Raw genomic sequence first — 18489 nt, 5'->3', positions numbered from 1 at the left:
ACAGGCCAGTTTGAAAATGGCCTTGTTCTTTTGGGGCAGGCAACCCATATCTGCTTTAGCCAAATTAAAATGATGGAGATGACATGGTGGGAAGGGTGGGGCATATTTTGACCAGCAATTCTGCTAGCCTGATTGGGTTAAAATTGGAACTTTAGATTCTAAACTTTCAGCCTTTAAACTTTTGGTGCCATCGGAATATTTTGGTATCAATGGCTTTGAAATTGCACTGAGTGAATTTTAATATTATTTGTGTAATTCTGTTCTTGCTATTTTAGGGAAGGTATCAAGTTCTGTAAAACAACAAAATAACACCTGTATTATAATATCAGTGTAGGAGTCTCATGGCAATATATAAAGCATTTGTATGCTATGATTTGCAAAGCAAATTTAAGATCCCAGACTCTAGATTGTTAATATGAATGGCATCTTTCTAAATTTCTCCACAATTCTGCAAATGTATTTTTCTCTCTCTTCCTTTTTATAAATCCCTTCAAAATCCATCTTCAGCAAGCTTTTAGTCACTCTCCATAGTCTGTTTTTTATTCAGCATCCAATTTGTTTGTTCCTATTTGTGGACACTTCTACTTTTAAATTCAAGTTGTGGTGTTTCTTGTATAGTGCCTTTTGTATAAGTTTCAGTAGATCTTTATTTCTTAATATGTTTTATTTCTCTCATTTTTTTCTCTAAATGTGCAGTGATTTTACTCCCTGCCAACCACCTAACTGAAGATTGGGCTAAGGCAGGCTTCCCCCTCCACCAGATTCTCTGTGCCATGCATTGCCTCCTCAGTGCTCTTTTGGGAAGAGGGAACGCCTTGCTGCTATTCTACACTTTTTCAAAACATTCCAACTGAGACACAAAGCTCACTATATGTAGAACTCCAGGCATAAACTTGAGACCCTCCGCTGTGAGTGCAGCAGGCTACCAAACTAACTTGCTGTGGTACCAATTTGCCTTATCAAATAGCAAATGTCTCTTAACATACTTTTTCTGCCAATTATTCTGTTATTCTACTGGAATTTCTTCTCTAAGGATCCTCATCCCTACAAAATCTACAACTGTCTTTAGCTAAATGTACTGTTCTTATCAGGGAACTGATATGCATGTGCTAATGTAATACTGCTAACAGTAATCAACGTTTCCACCTCTTTAAGAAAGTGATGTGTGGTGACTACAGTTCCTGGTCAATTTTCATGCATGTGTCTGAAATACCTCACAAATTATTCATTCACAAGATGCATCACAATCAAGTCCAAGCTGTTCAAATTTTGAAGTAGTACAGATGCTGTTTGCAGTACAGCAGTTAAGAAGAAGAACCCTAATCAGCCTACCCAACCTTTTAGCCTTGGGAGCTGTGGGGGAAATTTTCAATTGCCATCTGTCAATTTGTTGCCTAAAGACAAGCAGCCAGCAATTCAGTTCAGGGGTGGAGCAGTGGGGAATGCCACCTCAGACACTCCATTGTTACAAATGTTAGTGCACTTTTTTAGGTGAACTTGTAAATAAGGAAACATTTAGTGTGGACAAGTTTACACATACAAACAGGCATTTTCAACAAGAATCAGATCTCTGAACTTTGTGACCTATATAGTTCAATGATATATTTGTTTTATCTTTTAAATTCAATAAATTTTCCAACTCACAAAAATTCTTAAGCTATTTGCCAAAGCAAAAAGAAGAATGTTACAGAAAATTGATCCTCATTTTCATACATTTTCCATTAGTATGCTCACAGCAGAGACATTAGAATGGTTAGCTGGTTGTTGACTGGCACAGATCCAGTAGGCCAAAAGGCCTTTTTCTGTGCTGTAGATCTCTATAACTGTAACCGTCTACTATTCAGTAAAAGCACATCTCGAGTTTAACTAGAGTATGTGACAGTTAAAAAAATGCTTTGGAGTTTAACTTGCTGTTTACAAACATTTCACCCTCTTGTCTCATCAGGTTTGCAAGACACTTTTGATAGGGAATGGCAAGCTGGGAAGATTACTCACAACAGTTATAAAAATGGTTCTGATGGCGGTGTTCTGGCATACAAGTTGTTAATTCAGACTGGTAACAGGCATAGGCCAACTGACTTAAGTCAGGTAAGGGCTTTTCTTAAGATATCAACGCCTGTTTTGTCGACGAGTGAGAAAATCGCTAAATTTCTTTTGTCTCCTGAGTTGCTGAGTGTGAACCCAAAATTCCTCAAACATTTTAGTGGCCTCTTTTGTAGTAATACATTATTTCTCCACATGGCTTCTGCACATAAGGTTACAGAATTACAATTTTTTATTGTCTGCCTTCATTACAAATGTGAAATCTCCGTGGAATGGTACCGAGCACTGAAAAAGCAATTAGGTTCTTGGTTCAAGCCATTTGTCTTTTTTTTGTATTTTTTTGGCAGAATCCCATCAATAATGTGCTGAGAGTGGTTCTGCTTATTCTCTACCTTGCCCGTCATATTCAAGATGACAGTTTTACAGAGTACATTGTTTAAAGTTATTATGTGGTGTAAAACATGTTGGTTTACTGCAGACCACAGCATACCCGTTAACACTGAAAGAAATAAGTCACAAAAGTGTAATGTGAATGAGTATTTACCCTGGTAAATACAGTAGTTCATTCTTTACTAGGTGTAGCTTTTGGGACAAAGTGTTGGCCTGTAACTTCTGATGTAATTTCCTGTGCCTGGGAGGGAGAAAAGTGTGCCATGCCCACAGGGGTTGCTAGCTGCACTGTTTGATTCCAGATACAGCTGAAGACATACAGTTGCTGAATATCCTGTGGATTAATTGAATCCAGAGCCTGAAAATCAATTTTTTTTTGTACTTCTGTCACAGTTGTGTTTCATTTCATTCAAAAAGACCTGAAATTGGGAGCATGGCCAGTGTGCTTTAAAGCAACGAAATACATATTTTCCATGAATGTAATTTAACATTTAACCTTTCAGACATCTACCAAAAAGTGAAAAAATTGGCAACAGTAGACTCTTCTTTGTGACACTATAGTGTATTCTGCTTCTTGTCCAAGATGAACACTCAAAAGATGATTGCCCCCCTGGTGACCCAGGCAGGATCTCGCTTCTGTCTGTTTCTTGGCATGGTGCATTTTCCGAATATACACAGGTCAGGAGAAGCAAGTGCTAGCAAAATTTGTACAGATGTTGTTTTATTTTTATAGCTCTCCTCCATTTGCTGGGTGGCATTTCCTTCAGTGTTAACAACAGAGGTTAACTGTGCACAGGGACTCTTGCCAAGTTTTTTCTTTCTCTCTTTTTTGTTATTCTAGCTTTTATATTGTTTCTATAGATACTTAAAATTCTTAAAGAGAATTTGCTGCAAAGTGAAGTATTTGTAATGTTTATTGTAGCTTCACATTGAAGTAAAAAATAGTTGAGATTCAGTCCTGTGAGAAGTGTGAAGGCAAGATTGTGTTGCTTAAGCATTATGTTCAATTGAGTTGTGTTTCTTTTTTGCTCTGTGGTGATGAGGCACGTTGATGAAAGAGAAACACAAAAGATTCATGTGTTCAAAATAATTTTTCATCTGGTTACAGTTGACTAAACAACGCCTCGTGAGTGCTGATGGAATCATCAACCCAAATGCTTTTTACATCTACTTGACTGCCTGGGTCAGTAATGACCCTGTGGCTTATGCTGCATCTCAAGCCAACATTCGCCCACACCCTCCAGAATGGGTCCACGACAAGACGGATGACAGGCCAGAAACTGCACTCAGAAGTAAGTCTACCATTTTCCCTTCCTCAATCATTTCAATTAATTTCTTAATTTCAAATACTTTCACTGGCATGCTTGTAGTTAATGGCCTTAGGCCTGAGTTCAAGTCTTACCTGTTCCAAAAGTGCGTAATAACATCTCTGACCAGATTGATTAGAAGAAGTCTTTTAAAATCAGTTTTCATTGACAATTTAGAAAAACAAATGTGTTTTGAATACTTATTTCTAGTATCAATACCAAATAACAATAATGGGAAATAAAATCAAGGTATATGAAGTGAAAATCCATGAAGAACAGCATTTGTTCTGTGTATCATTCTGTTATATTGTCCTGTATTTTATACAAGCCTACTGTATCATTTACCACATGCAATTGTGCCTTCTTATACACTGTATTCAATAATCTTGCCCTTGTTATATATGATAAACAGATTTATCTTATCTTGCATTCCACACAGTTGTACTTCATCATATTAATTAATCTTAATTTGTCATGTTCTTCATGAAGATTGAACTGAAGCAATTACATTTTTGTGCTTTGAAACATGTAAAATGAGATTTCATGAAGGCAAATATGTAGCTCCGATCATGTCAGTATTTCAGGTCACCTACAATTCTTCACTGTAGGTTCCTGTCAGTAGAAATATTTTATTCCACATTTAATAAAAAAACAAATTAATAGCAGTTGAAACAGTCTCAATTCCATGGATCAACAGTTGACAGCAAAATAACAAATTCCTTGAATTACCTACTTGTAAATATTTGACATACCCTATGTTTCCAGTATTCTTGATGATGACAGAGTTAATTGTAACCTAACTCACCAGGCAGGTAACTAACAGGATTAGATGAACAGTCTATTTCATTGGATTTTAGTCATGATATTGTGCTGTCAGTGTCATTCCACATTTAACTCAATGCACGTGCGTAGAATACGTGGGGCTAAATTTTACCAAAAATCAGCTAATTATCATGTTTGGGGAGTTTCAAGGAGGTGTGTTTTTGAGAAGGATTTCAAGGAGGGTTTCTCTCGATTATGTCTAGCAGGTTATTTCACATAATTCTTTGCTACTCACCTTATTATTTATGCACTTTGCCTCGATTCCTGAAGAAGGGCTCATGCCTGAAACGTTGATTCTCCTGCTCCTTGGATGCTGCCTGACCTGCTGCGCTTTTCCAGCAACACATTTTCAGCTCTGATCTCCAGCAGCTGCAGCCCTCACTTTCTCTTCGCCTCTATGATGCCTAGCTTGTGCTATCAAGCTCTTGCCGATAGTGGAACTACTTGCCAGTGCTAAAATCTCCTGAGATTTTTCCTGTCAGTGACATTTTTGAAGCCCAGCTGTGTATTAGGCCACATGCTGCTAGCCAGAAGCTGATCTTCAAAGTGAACTTAGGGGGAGAGGGGCAAGAAAGAAAAGCTTCTTTGGGCACACAGGTGGCACAGGTTTCACTTCATTGGAAACAGAAGCTCAAGTTCATACACGTTTTGGTATTTAAATCATCACTATTATGTTGTGGTGTACTAATATATTATGAGGTAGACAGAGGGTAAACCCGAACAGGGAATACTTTAAATATGCGTCCTCTCAGCTCCACAGTTAGGTCTAGACTGCCTCCGCTAGCTCCAACCTCTGAGTCACTTGATTCAGTCGTTTAAAGGGGCAGCACACACCCAACTACATCCATAACAATCACCTGAATGATTGACCGCCTTTGTAACTGAAACTACACGAATTGAGTTAGAAAGGTTACCCATTCTTAGTGCCATACCATGTTACGAGCTTGTCTGAAGGAATGCTGCTCTTTACTCAGTGCAGCATGACATTTTCTCATTGCTCAATGTAGGAGCATCACATGTTGAGGGAAAATGTTCAATTTTATTGAACAAAAGTGAAAACAAATAAACAAAAATGCTGTATTTGCTGCTGGGAACAAGCAGTTTCCTTTCCAGCAACAACAAATTTACAGTCAATGAATGATCACTTCACCCAGCCATAGAGTCATTGAGGTGTACAGAAAAACAGACCCTTCGGTCTAACTCGTCCACACTGACCAGAAATTCCAACCCAATCTAGTCCCACTTGCCAGCACCCGGCCCATATCCCTCCAAACTCTTCCTATTCATATACCCATCCAGATGCCTTTTAAATGTTGCAATTGTACCAGCCTCCACCACTTCCTCTGGCAACTCATTCCACACATGTACCACCCTCTGAGTGAAAAAGTTGCCTCTTAGGTCTCTTTTATATCTTTCCCCTCTCACCTTAAACCCATGAAATCTAGTTCTGGACTCTCCCACCCGAGGGAAAAGACTTTGTCTATTTATCCTATTCATGCCCCTCATGATTTTATAAACCTCTATAAGGTCACCCCTCAGCCTCCGACGCTCCAGGGAAAACAGCCCTAGCCTATTCAACCTCTCCCTATAGCTCAAATCCTCCAAGGTCAGATGTCAATTAAGTCCTGTCTACGTGTGATGCTGCAGTGCTATATCATGATAAGAATGACATTCCTTCTGCTCGATGTCTTCAGCTTCCACTTCTGAAGAGCTGGGAGAACTGTCCCAGTCTTCTGTGTCCATCACATTCCCTTATGGCCTACTCCACTTGTGCAGAACTTAGCAGCTAGGAGTATGCAGCACACTGTCTGGACTGCACTGCAAGATCCTCTTAGACTGATCTCAGTATTGGAACCTCATCTTCAGAAGGCCATGCCTCTGGTGGATGAAAAGGCTGCATTTTATCTATGCTTGGCCTCAGTCAAGGGATTGTTTAGCGGAGTCAACAACCAAGGTCCAGAAAGTAGCCCAGGTGTCACAGTAATAATCCTTAAAATGTAGCAGAAACATGGGAGCTCTGAAGGATACAGACATCATGTGCACTCCCAGAGTACATGGAACAGACATCTAAGATGTAATACTGATGATCACAATTGACTTGTATTTTGATGGAGTAGAATAATGTTCAGTTAATGAAGTGAGCCACACTGTGAAATAGTGTCCAGAACACACATGCTTACTGTTTATAGCACTTTGCAGTTGAGGGAAGCAGCTGTGTTGGCAAAGGTTGCTGTGTGGGGAAACAAGATCAAGTGTATGATTTGGCACAAATTACGTCAGTAAGAGCCTTGACTTTTTTTTTGGATTGAGGATTGAGAGATTCCACAAAGTATTTCCTCAGAAGGAGCAAGTTGGATAAAAGCTTAACACAGCTGTCATCTTGATAGCCAGTGGAACAGAATGGCCATCCACCCTTTAGGTTGCAACTCCAGCAGTTGATGCAGTTCTGTGATGTTGTCCCAGGACATCCTCTGTCTCTGGTGACAATGATCCTTGCTCATTTGGAGAAAATACAAACGCGGACAACAAATCACAGGGCCTCCTGTCCTTCCTCCACACCTTGAGGGCATCTTCAGCTCTGATTTCTTCATGTGGAGGCTGTTTGTTCAGCACTGAAGGTTGCCAGTGGTCTGGGTTTACTGAAACATTTGTTCCTCTAAAGCTTCTCTGCATTTTTGCGCCTTGCAGCCACAGTGACATTGACACCTGCTCTGGCTGGATCCTTTAGTCACGTTTCCAATGCTTCTGCATGGGGATGTAATGTCAGGTAATGTCAGGATTCATATCCCACCCAAATGACGACAGATTACCATGGTCTTCCACACAGTGGGACATGGAGGACTCCAAGAAGGAGGGCCATGGAATACCTCTCCTGGTACCATAGGGGACCTTACTCATATATATGCAACACCAATCATGCTGTGCACATACAAAAGGGGATTGTGTAAGTGTGGTATAATTGATGAGTTGTACCCTGTGTCTCCCAAGACCAGGCAGCATATAAATTACATATAAGAACATGTTGGTGAATTCCTATAGTTCAAGATGAGAGGAAATCAGCTCCTTGTTTTAGTACAGTCTGTGAGAGCTTAGATTGTCTTTGTAAATTGTGATCTGCTGTGACACTTTTGAGATTATCTGATTAACAGAGATGACTACGATCAGTCTGTAAAGACTAATGTTGTGGTCAAGCTTGTTTGTGACTAGGATTTGTATCCCACACAGTTGGACACTTTATGCATTTCATATGCAGGGTATTACGATTACTGATACACCACACAGGTCAAGGTTAAGTGCCTAATAATTGCAGTTGCCCATTAAAGGGCTTTACATTACTCACAGCTAAAGTCTATGTGTGCAGACTGAAAAACAACACTTACTCACTCACTCCATATGTGGCTAGAGACAATTTCCATTTCTCATTTTCATTGTGTATTTACGATTCAGTGAAGATAAATGGCAACACCGGTTGCATTTGGCTGAGTGAGTCACAGACACAGCCTTACCATGAAGGGTCCCTCTTTCCTTGCACTCTTTATCAACCCTGTCAATACAGTGCTTCCAGATATTCCCATCCAAATCTTTCAATTACATCTTCTCCTTCCAACATTACTCCCTGAGCCCTGGCTCTACAGTTTAGTCATGCTAACTTGATGACCACCCATCCCACACCCTTGGTAACTGATGTCCTCCATGCGTTATCATCTTCCCCCTTGTCTGTTGAGTTTCATCCCTTGCCTCAGAATTATTGTCCCTTCTGCATCCAAGAATGTTGCCTCCAGTCCTCACAGTCGAGCTCCTCAACTTCCCATGATAACAGTAGCTCCTGATAACAGCCCTGACTTTTCGTGGAACTGGTCCCCAGGACTGACCACAGCTCAATTTCCAGGCTGCCCCATTAAGATACCCCTAACCCTGACTGCTCCCACTGGCTACGAGAAAGTGAGAACTGCAGGTGGAGATCAGTCGAAAGGTGTGGCGCTGGAAAATGTATCTGCTGTGTTTTTCTAGTGCTACATCTTTTGACTCTAACTGACTGACTGACCATGTTCAAACCCAGGACTAAGATTGGATGCTGTTCTAGATGGATTGCTGTGGAATCCCCTAATTGACAGCTTTATTTGGCCAAAGACTCTCCCCACCCCCACCCCCTACCCCTTAAACTGGGACACCTGGACATTTGGCTGAAGCACGTGTGGTGTGTTTGCTATGTAAGCTGTTAGCACCTGCTATATGTGACAATGATGTCGCGCGTGCAGTACAGAAACATATCCAGGAAGCTTTGTTGCAAATCAGACTTACTTTTCAATGTCAAGAATCCCATTTTTCTGATCTTGCCACATTTGTTTGGGGCTGGGAAAATTCAACCAATGGTGTCAGAGCTGTGATGGTCAATGAAGAGCCATTGAAGCTAAGGAGAATTCTTGTATTAATGGTGGGCAATGGACCAAAATTCTTTATAAAAGATCTTTCAGCCTGGAGTAGGATTTTATCAGTGGAAATTAGTAAAGAGAAAGTCATTTGCACTAACTTACATTACACTACAGAATTATTAATGGGTTCCTAGAATTGCTTCAATCATATCCATTATTTATTTTTAAACAATACATTTAGTTAGAATAATTTGTAAGCCTTGCTGAAACTCAGCAATTAGATATCAGAAACAACATAAAATTTCAACCTTTTATCAAAAACAGAATATTTTTAAAAGCATACATTATACTCTGGCCAATTGTTTGCTAAATGCAGTATAATGTCTTATACTTAAGAGTATTTAAACTGTACAGTTAAAGTATTACAGGAATAATCCTGATGCTATAACCTAAGCATTTTGTCAAATGAAATTCTATCTATTCTCTCTCCCCAGTATAAAAAGAAAGCTAAAGGTTAAGTGGGAGAAAATATTGCATGAGTAATTTTTTATAGAATTCACTTGATTTTCCCATAGAATAAGTGAAATGAATTATTCACTTGCTTCAGAAACTGCATGGATTTTGCATACTCATTAGTCAATGATATGATACCATTATGAGGGTTGCTGCACACCTGTACTTCATCACAATAATTCTGGAGAGTATTGGCCAGGAGGGGGTCCTTTATGTCTCAAGGAGGGAACTTGGATTGATTTAATTTCCATTCCGGATTCAGTTATGTAACTGCCTGCTAGTTGCTGTTATTGGTCTGTGGAATGGGCTCCTGAAAATGTGATTGGATAATGAAACTGCACTGTATTCCAAACCCTGGAGCCTGGTGGCAGCCAGCCAAGTCTTGTCTTAATGAAAATTTATAGTTGAGATTATAATAGGGCAAATCATGTTTAGCAAGTCAGTCGAATGACCCTGCGGGGTCTGGAACACACAGCAGCAAGAACTAAATGCTGGTTTTGTTGAGTTTTTTTTGGTAAAGTCTTGCTTAAAAAGAAAGTCACTCACTTAGAAATACTTTTGAATCTTCATATATTGTGATTTTAGACTTTGATTTTAAACACAGGCTTCGAGGTCACAATGCATAATCGTACTTATTTTCACCAATTAATTGGATCTGAATATTCTTTATGTTTTATGCCACCAAGGTCATCCAGATGTAAATTTTTAATATCAATTCAAATCAAATTTTTGTAGATAAGTTACAGAATATTATGCTTGTTACATTAGTATTGTTTTGAATTGCCCTCTGCCTAATTTGAGCTATTATGTGCAATTAATTGTGTGCAAAATTAATTTGGGAACAGATGAAATGAATGATTTTATTAACAATAAACTGGTTTCCCTACAGTATGTTTAACTAATTGATCGTTTTTTGTAGCACTTAGTGAAAAGTGCTGTAGCATATGCTTCTTATATCAAGTTTCAGTTGATGAAACTAATGTATCTTTGTTGCATGAAAAAACTTCTCTATAATTTTAGTATTTTACGAATCAGAGACATAAAATTGTTTTTCTTTTATAACAGCAATTTGCTTAGCACAATCCTATTAATTTAAAAAATGGATGAATTTTAACACTATCTAGGAAGTGCGTTTGGCGGGGAATGGGGTGGGCATGTAGTCAGGCAGAAACATTGATGCCCTGATATTAATTGAAACCCTGAAGTGGCCACTTAAGGGCATGATCCTGCAATCACTGATATTTACACTGAAAGGATTATACATGCTCCTAAAACCACAAATAATCAATGTTCTTGCCCATGGCATCCCCCAGCAGAAACAAAGGGACCCAGAGTGATCCTTCTTCCTCTCTCTCGACACTCCCACTCCCCCAAATACACTACAACTCCCTTGCTGGGCCCAGTAAATTTGTCCCAGTCACCTCATTCCTGGGACTCCTTTGGCAAACCCCAGTGAAGTCTACCATGCAGTACTGGTTCTGATTGGCTATTATTTCTTGACTGAAGTATCTGTCGTGTGCTAGAATTTCTTGATAGAAAGCCAAGAAGCCCATCAACAGGTAGGTATGTACACAATTTGCGACTTATTTCCACTGGGCCTCCTGAAAATAGACACAGAGCAATTTCAACTAGTTTTCTAGCCGGTGGGTAAGGTGCCCATTGTGACATTCAATTCCATGCATTGAGGGACCAAGTTTCCCCTTCTTAATAAACTACCACTTATTTTGAACATCCCTGATTTCATCCGCAATATAAGTATTTATTTTTTTCTCCTTTTCTCCTGAAAGTGTTGACTCCTTCAAAGTGACCATTATTTATGTATGTTAAAGATCCAATGTATTAAAGATCACTGTTATGCTGAGTTCATTTCATTTTTAAGATTGGCCCAGGAGTATTGCTGTCGATTGCAGCAAGCTCAGCATAGGCCAGTCATTGAATCTGGATCATTCTGTTAGAATCATGAGAATAGTTGTAACGTTATAGTTTCAAAAAATGTATTGATTAATTAATTCTGGTATTTAATAAGTCTGAATCTATTCATTATCAATTGCCTATCACACAATCTGGGTATATAATGAAGCTAGAAGTTATTAAATTGGTTTATTTTATGCTTAGTTCCAGCAGCTGAGCCCATTGAATACGCCCAATTTCCTTTCTACCTCAATGGACTGCGTGAGACTTCAGACTTTGTGGAAGCTATTGAAAAAGTCAGAAATATCTGCAGTAACTTTACTAATCAAGGACTTGCCAGTTATCCAAACGGATACCCATTTCTGTTTTGGGAACAATATGTTGGGCTCCGACATTGGCTGCTGCTGGCCATCAGCGTGGTCTTGGCTTGCACTTTTCTGGTGTGTGCTCTTTTTCTCCTGAACCCATGGACGGCTGGGATCATTGTAAGTTTACAAGGAGCTTTGTTGCTGCTGAATTCCTTTTGGTATAGCTCTTTCTTTAGTCGGAAGGTTTTGTTTATGTCTGGGCCTCTGGTGGGGTATGCCTGTGACATCATTCATGAAATGTTTATTCGGCATGGAAAGATGACGACAGTGAAAATTTAAACAGTGGAAAAAATCTTATAAGTAAGTTAGAACTTGAATGAAAAGAAAGTCTTTATTGCTTTGGATAACTTGCTGAAATGTTTGTTACAACATCTATGCAAGATACATTGCTCTTGCTTTGACTAATTTCGGAGGAGGAGTAAAATTGCAGAAAACATTCAAAGTTGTTCAAAATAATACCAGATGTGAACCAATTAAATCAGACAGAATTGCAAACGTTGTGTAAGTAAACATGTTTTATGAAGCAAAATGTTTAGTCTGCAACATGTTTTGTTGGATGGATTGTTCAAATGAATTAGGATATTACTTCAAGTTTCATTTCACACCAGACAGAGATTACTTTCATAAAGGTTACTTGGTCAGGACCTGAAAAAAAAGTGTTGGTTTTAGGTTACTTTGCAGAACTCTTTGTAAAGCTTATCAGTTAGTGCTACTATGTATTTCCTCTCCCCTTTAACTTTTCTAGCTAGATGAAACATTAATCGTGACTTTGCATCTGATTTAATTGTGTAGTTATATGTGGGTCAAGACTTTTTCAGTTCAGACATTTTGAAGCAAAAGAGAGACCCTGCAGTCTGACACTCATCAGATGGTGATAGCCTTATATGGTTTTGGCCTACCTCAGACTCATTGTCATTTATTTAGGATTTCTTCAGAACTGTGCAGAATAATTCAGCTTTCTTCCTCAATCTTTTCAAACAATGCCACAGTATTGAAGTGACTTTAACCAAAGTCAGAAATAATATCGTGCATGAACATGGCCACAGTGCACTCTTCTCAACCTCTGTGCAAATTCGATGTGGTTGGTTGCAATATCCTCTTCCAAACCCCCTTCTCCTCTCTGCAGATGAATGGAACTGCTCTCCCTTGGTCTCTTTCCTCACTACCTAACTTTAAGCGAAGGAATGTCTTCACCATTTTCTTGCAGACCTCACAATGTTACTTCTGAAGTCCTCCAAAGGATTCATCATTAGTTCAGTCCTGTTCCTCAACTTTGACATTATTTGTTGACTGACAACATCAACTTCTGCATATTCCTGATGACACCAAGCTCACAGTCTTTACTGCCTAGTTAACTTTGAGCTAAACCCCCAACTCCATAATACCTCCATCATGAAGAGAATTAACTTCCACCTCTTTGATATTTCATTTCTGCCTCAGCCCATGTGATGCTGACCCTCATTCATACTTTAATCAGATCCAGAATGAACAATGTCTGCGCTTTCTTGGCTGGCCTTCTATTCTCTATAAGTAATAGCTAATCAAAAACTCTACTACCTGTCACCTAACCCACATCGTCTCATTCACCCACTACGCTATTGCTCATTGATCCACAATGGCTCCTGGTCCACAAATGCCTGATATTTAAAATTATCATTCTGATGCACAGTTGCCTTCATGCCCAGCTTTCCAGGAACTTTGTTTCCAAGGCGTCCACCACCTCGGAGTGAAATTTAATTTTGAAATATTTACTATCAAGCAGGTGTCCACTGCTTTTTTTCATATATATAAATGATTTGGATGTGAACGTAGGAGATATGGTTAGTAAGTTCACAGATGACACCAAAATTGGTAGTGTAGTAGACAGCGAAGAAGGTTACCTCAGGTTACGACAGGGCCTTAATCAGATGGGCCAAGGAGTGGCAGATAGAGTTTATCATAAAATCCCTACAGTTTGAAAACAGGCCATTCAGCCCAACAGGTCCATGCTGACCCTTCAAAGAGTAACCCACCTAGACCCATTCCCCTACTCTATTACTCTACACTTACCTTGACTAATGCACCTAACCTATACATCCCTGAACATTATGGGCAATTTAGCATGGCCAATTCACCTAACCTGCACAGCTTTTGGATTGTGGGAAGAAACCGGAGCACCTGGAGGAAGCCCAAGCAGACATAGGGAGAATGTGCAAACTCCACACAGACAGTTGCTCGAGGCTGGAATTGAGCCTGGGTTCCTGGCGTTGTGAGACAGCAATACTAACCACTGAGGCACTGTGTCGCCCTTTAATTTAGATAAGTTGCATTTACCATCAGGGCAGAACTTACACACTTAATAGTAATGTCCTGGGGAGTGTTGCTGAACAGAGACCTTGGAGTGCAGGTTCATAGCTCCTTGAAAGTGGAGTCGCAGGTAGATAGGATAGTAAAGAAGGCATTCGGTATGCTTTCCTTTATTGGTTGATTTGTTGAGTATAGGAGTTGGATGGTCATGTTGCGGCTATACAGGACGTTGGTTAGGCCACTTTTGAAATGCTGCATTCAATTCTGATCTTCCAGCTATAGGAAGGATGCTGTGAAATTTGAAAGGGTTCAGAAAAGATTTACAAGGATGTTGCCAGGATTGGAGGATTTGAGTTATAGGGAGAAGCTGAATAGACTGGGGCTATTTTCCCTGGAGCTTTAGAGGCTGAGGGGTGACCTTATAGAAGTTTATAAAATCATACGGGGCAGGGATAGGGTGAATAACTAAGATCTTTCTCCCAGGGTAGGGAAGTCCAAAACTAGAGGGAGAGGGGAAAGATTTAAAAGAGATCCAGGGGTAACTTTCTCATGCAGAAGTTGTGCATTTATGGAATGAACTGCCAGAGGAACTGGTGGAGGCTGGTACAATTATAACTTTTAAAAGACACCTGGATGCATATATGAATAGGAAGGGTTTAGAGGGATGCGCTGGCAGATGGAACTAGATTAATTTAGGATATCTGGTCAGCATAGACAGATTGGACCAAAGGGTCTCCATGCTCTACAGCTCTATGACCTACTGTGTAACATTGTAATTAATATTACAGTGTGACGGTACCCAGCTAATCTAAGCAGAGAGTTCCTGCAGCAACCACCCAATACAGAATAATAGCTTTTAACCAATATCAAAACAGAACTATAACTTCTGAATGTCTCCTCCTGGAACAGTTTAAAATTTCTTCTTTCAATTTCACTTTTTGAAAAACCTAGAAATAAATGTTTGTTTTCATTGTATGAATGAGTTGAATTTCTGGAGGAAAAAAAAAGTCTTATTTTGCCATAATTAGAGATGGGTTGTTTTTACCCCATTTAGGTGTTAGTCCTAGCACTGATGACTGTGGAACTTTTTGGAATGATGGGCCTCATTGGGATAAAACTGAGTGCAGTTCCTGTAGTGATCCTCATTGCCTCTGTTGGAATAGGGGTGGAATTCACTGTTCACGTTGCTCTGGTATGTAAACAATAACTTCCTTTCACTTTTCCATTTGTCAAAACAGAATGCAAGAAATGCATACAACTTTCCTAAATTCTCTGAGAAAAAAACTATATTTTCAAGGTTTGAGTACACCAATTTATGTGCAAATAAATGATATTTTAATGTGAACAAAACTGAGGCGAATCATTATGAAAGCTTCATATAAACTTCATAGCTTCATATCTCCATCTTTGGATTAAAATATGATGATGGCCTTAAGTGGGCATTAATTGCCTACCTAAAGACTTCAATTGGCAACAGGTTAGAAAGGCTGTCCATAGGTCATCACTGACTTTATCAAGGTGGATGCAAGAAATTGACAGTCCCCATCCACCACTCTCCCACTCAATTAAATGTACCCAAACCTATCACAGGGGAGGACACTAAATTCTAATCCATAAGGCTGTTGGCATCTTTTTGGTCTGGACAGACTTCAGATATATCAGAACATATTAGGATGAGAAAAAGGCACCTGATCTTTTGAAGTATGCTGTTCTCAGTACTTGATTCTGACCAGTTAAGTATGTGGCAATATTTTGAAATAAAGTCTAAAGTAAAACACATCTACAACAAGTATTAAAAATAAATTGTTATTGTGAAATTACAAATAATGATCAATCTTAATTAATGCTTTGTATATTGAAGAAAAAAATAAGGTAGGGAATTGGAAAAGCAAAATGTAGGTAATCATAAATATAGAATATGTAATAAATAAGTAATATAAAACACGCTTTTTTTCATATGAAGTACATTTTGCATAAATGGCTATTTTTTCAAATATATAAAGACTGTGTTTGAATTTACATAGTGATCTTATTGTCATCATCCAATGTACCTATAATGGGACAGGTGCAGATATCTCAGAAACTTGGTATAAATTGAACCCCTTTATCTCCAAATCCTTGGATATCCACTTTGTTTGCCTTGAAAATTGTTAAATAAACAGTAAGCATTTTTGAACTTGGTTAAAATTAAATTGAAGTATTTAGTCTGTCACGCATAATCGGAACAGCTGCTGAAGTGCTTTATAGGTTTCAGTACACAGGGTCTGATTGAATTAATCATATTGGCCACAGGCATTTTTAACAGCAATTGGAGATAAGAATCGACGGGCAGTTCTTGCTTTGGAGCACATGTTTGCACCTGTAGTAGATGGAGCTGTGTCAACTCTTCTTGGAGTTCTCATGCTTGCTGGGTCTGAATTTGACTTCATTGTCAGGTAAGAAGCTTTCTCTTTTTTGGCTATTACCAGAAGTTCTTTCCTTCATTGTCCTGTCTGTCTTCATTTTGAGCTGCCTGACCTTTTTAAATCCTGTATTGTCTGTCAGTGGAATTTTGTCGTAAATTACTTTTGAGGTAAAGTTTTAATGCTAGTAGTTAATTGGCTAAAACACTTCTGACACACTATGTGTGCATAATGATTACTGACTGAGACCATTTCACATCACTTGCTGTTAACTGCATTCTACATTCAGACAAATGTGCTTTATTATTTTATCAAAGGGAATAGAATGATTTATTATAAATTATTACAAAATCATTATCTCAAAGTATCCTCAATTGTAAAAGAGAATGGTGCAGATATTCTGGGCATAAAATAAAAATTGAAGCTCATGTCTTAAAGGAGTTAGGTGGGGGAGGGGCGGGGGCATGGAGAAGTAGAGCAACTTGATCGTTATGTTCTTTCAATGTCAAACCATTAATTTTACTGAACTTGGCTGTTGTGCTTACTATTTTAAACTAAATTTGCCACTAATTCTTTCTATGAAATTACGTTCTTTTTATACTGAGCCATTAAAATAAAACAGAAAATTGTTCTGTTTATTGTACTTTCTGTTTTCAAAAACTGAGATGCTCTTTCCACTTGTAAATTTGATACTCTGTACACACAAGACTATATGGGCAATTTTAACCCTTCTTGCTTAGGAAGTTAAATTGGCCTGTGTAATATAGCCACACCAATGCCACATCCTTCCAGTGGTTAGTGGTCTTATTGGTGGACTGTGAGGTCTGTCTCTAATTTGAGTATGGAACTTCAATAGCATTATTGTTGGGCAGGTATTAATCAGCAGGGAGTGGTGATCACAAACACATGGAAGAACAGGACACTAACATAGAGGCTGGGTAGGTGGTTACTTGTAGGGAAACAGGTTTCTGCAGTTTCAGTCAAAATTAACATTTTGGCTGGCTCTTGGCTGGGCTGCAGCCAGGAATTGGAGGAAAGCTGGGCAGGTTCATGGGTACGAAGTCAGAATCTTGAGCTAGAGGTTAGAAGGAAGTTCAGATTTGAAAGCTGGATAATTTTGAGGAGGATGGTATGAGGACAAGAAAAATTGGAGTCCAGAACCACAGAAGATTAGGTTAGGGGTTGAGAAAGATCAGACACTGGAACTGGAACATTTGGGGATGTCAAGTTCTAGGATAAAGAACTTTAAAGTCCAGAACCCAGGAATATCTTAGATTCTGGAGCAGGAAATTAGACTAGTGTAGTAAGTACACTGGGTAAAGCACTTACCACCTTGATCCAGCAGTCCCTCACTTTGCTGGCACATTCTCAAAGATTGAAACCTCAGTTGGTTAGGGTAACTTTTAAAGTAAATGTTAATATAAGGTACTCAATATTTAAATTGCAAATATGGCTCTTTGTAGCTAGCTAATTACTAATTCCCTGTCCTGCCTCCATTAAAACTAGAAACGGTCATTTTGGATGCAGGTTCAGATCAGTATTCAGATTTCTAACATTGTAACATCTCCCAATATTGATGTCCTATTCCTGCAACTGACCTACAACAGTTCTACTCATCTACAACAGCAAACTTTGGAAGATTAGTATCTTGAACAGATGCTCCTAACCATTCAGTCTGTCAGCCTTTCGGAGAGAAGTCCTGAACCTATATGGACTCTGTAATGAGTATCCTTGACAGATCTTTAACTAGTGACACAATTTGCCAGGGCCCGCTAAGCTGCATTGACCATTATGGTAGCCACACACTTCATTGTAACTGCAGGTTATTCTGCTATAACCCACGTTTTGTGAATGCAAATTCGCTGTAACACAATTGACAAATTGGGGACAGCTTTTCTAAAGCGCGAACTTTTAAAATGTGCTTTGGCTGTAATGCAATTGCAATGCCAACACTGTAAGCACCGTTTCTAAGGCATGATTTTTCTATAATGCAGGGTTGCACAAGAATGCAACCATCACATTATAGAAGAACTACCTGTACAGAGTTTCACCATCTGCCATGAAACACTATGAC

General features: G+C 39.0%; 1 protein-coding gene across 3 annotated transcripts in view; it reads left to right on the top strand.

Annotated features, from left to right (window-relative positions):
• Positions 1–18489, top strand: part of ptch1 (patched 1) — a 96477-nt gene that overhangs the window by 66021 nt on the left and 11967 nt on the right. For all 3 annotated transcript variants that reach the window (XM_072586028.1, XM_072586018.1, XM_072586039.1), the window contains exons 16-20: positions 1946–2088; positions 3542–3725; positions 11564–11844; positions 15068–15205; positions 16306–16448. In XM_072586028.1, the coding sequence (XP_072442129.1) occupies positions 1946–2088; positions 3542–3725; positions 11564–11844; positions 15068–15205; positions 16306–16448 (889 nt within the window). The remainder of the gene's footprint in view (positions 1–1945; positions 2089–3541; positions 3726–11563; positions 11845–15067; positions 15206–16305; positions 16449–18489) is intronic.

The sequence above is a fragment of the Chiloscyllium punctatum genome, chromosome 2 (genome assembly GCF_047496795.1).
Source record: "Chiloscyllium punctatum isolate Juve2018m chromosome 2, sChiPun1.3, whole genome shotgun sequence".
Taxonomy (NCBI): domain Eukaryota; kingdom Metazoa; phylum Chordata; class Chondrichthyes; order Orectolobiformes; family Hemiscylliidae; genus Chiloscyllium; species Chiloscyllium punctatum.
The sequence above is the reverse complement of the archived record's forward strand: the minus strand, read 5'-3'. Positions and strand labels throughout refer to the sequence as shown.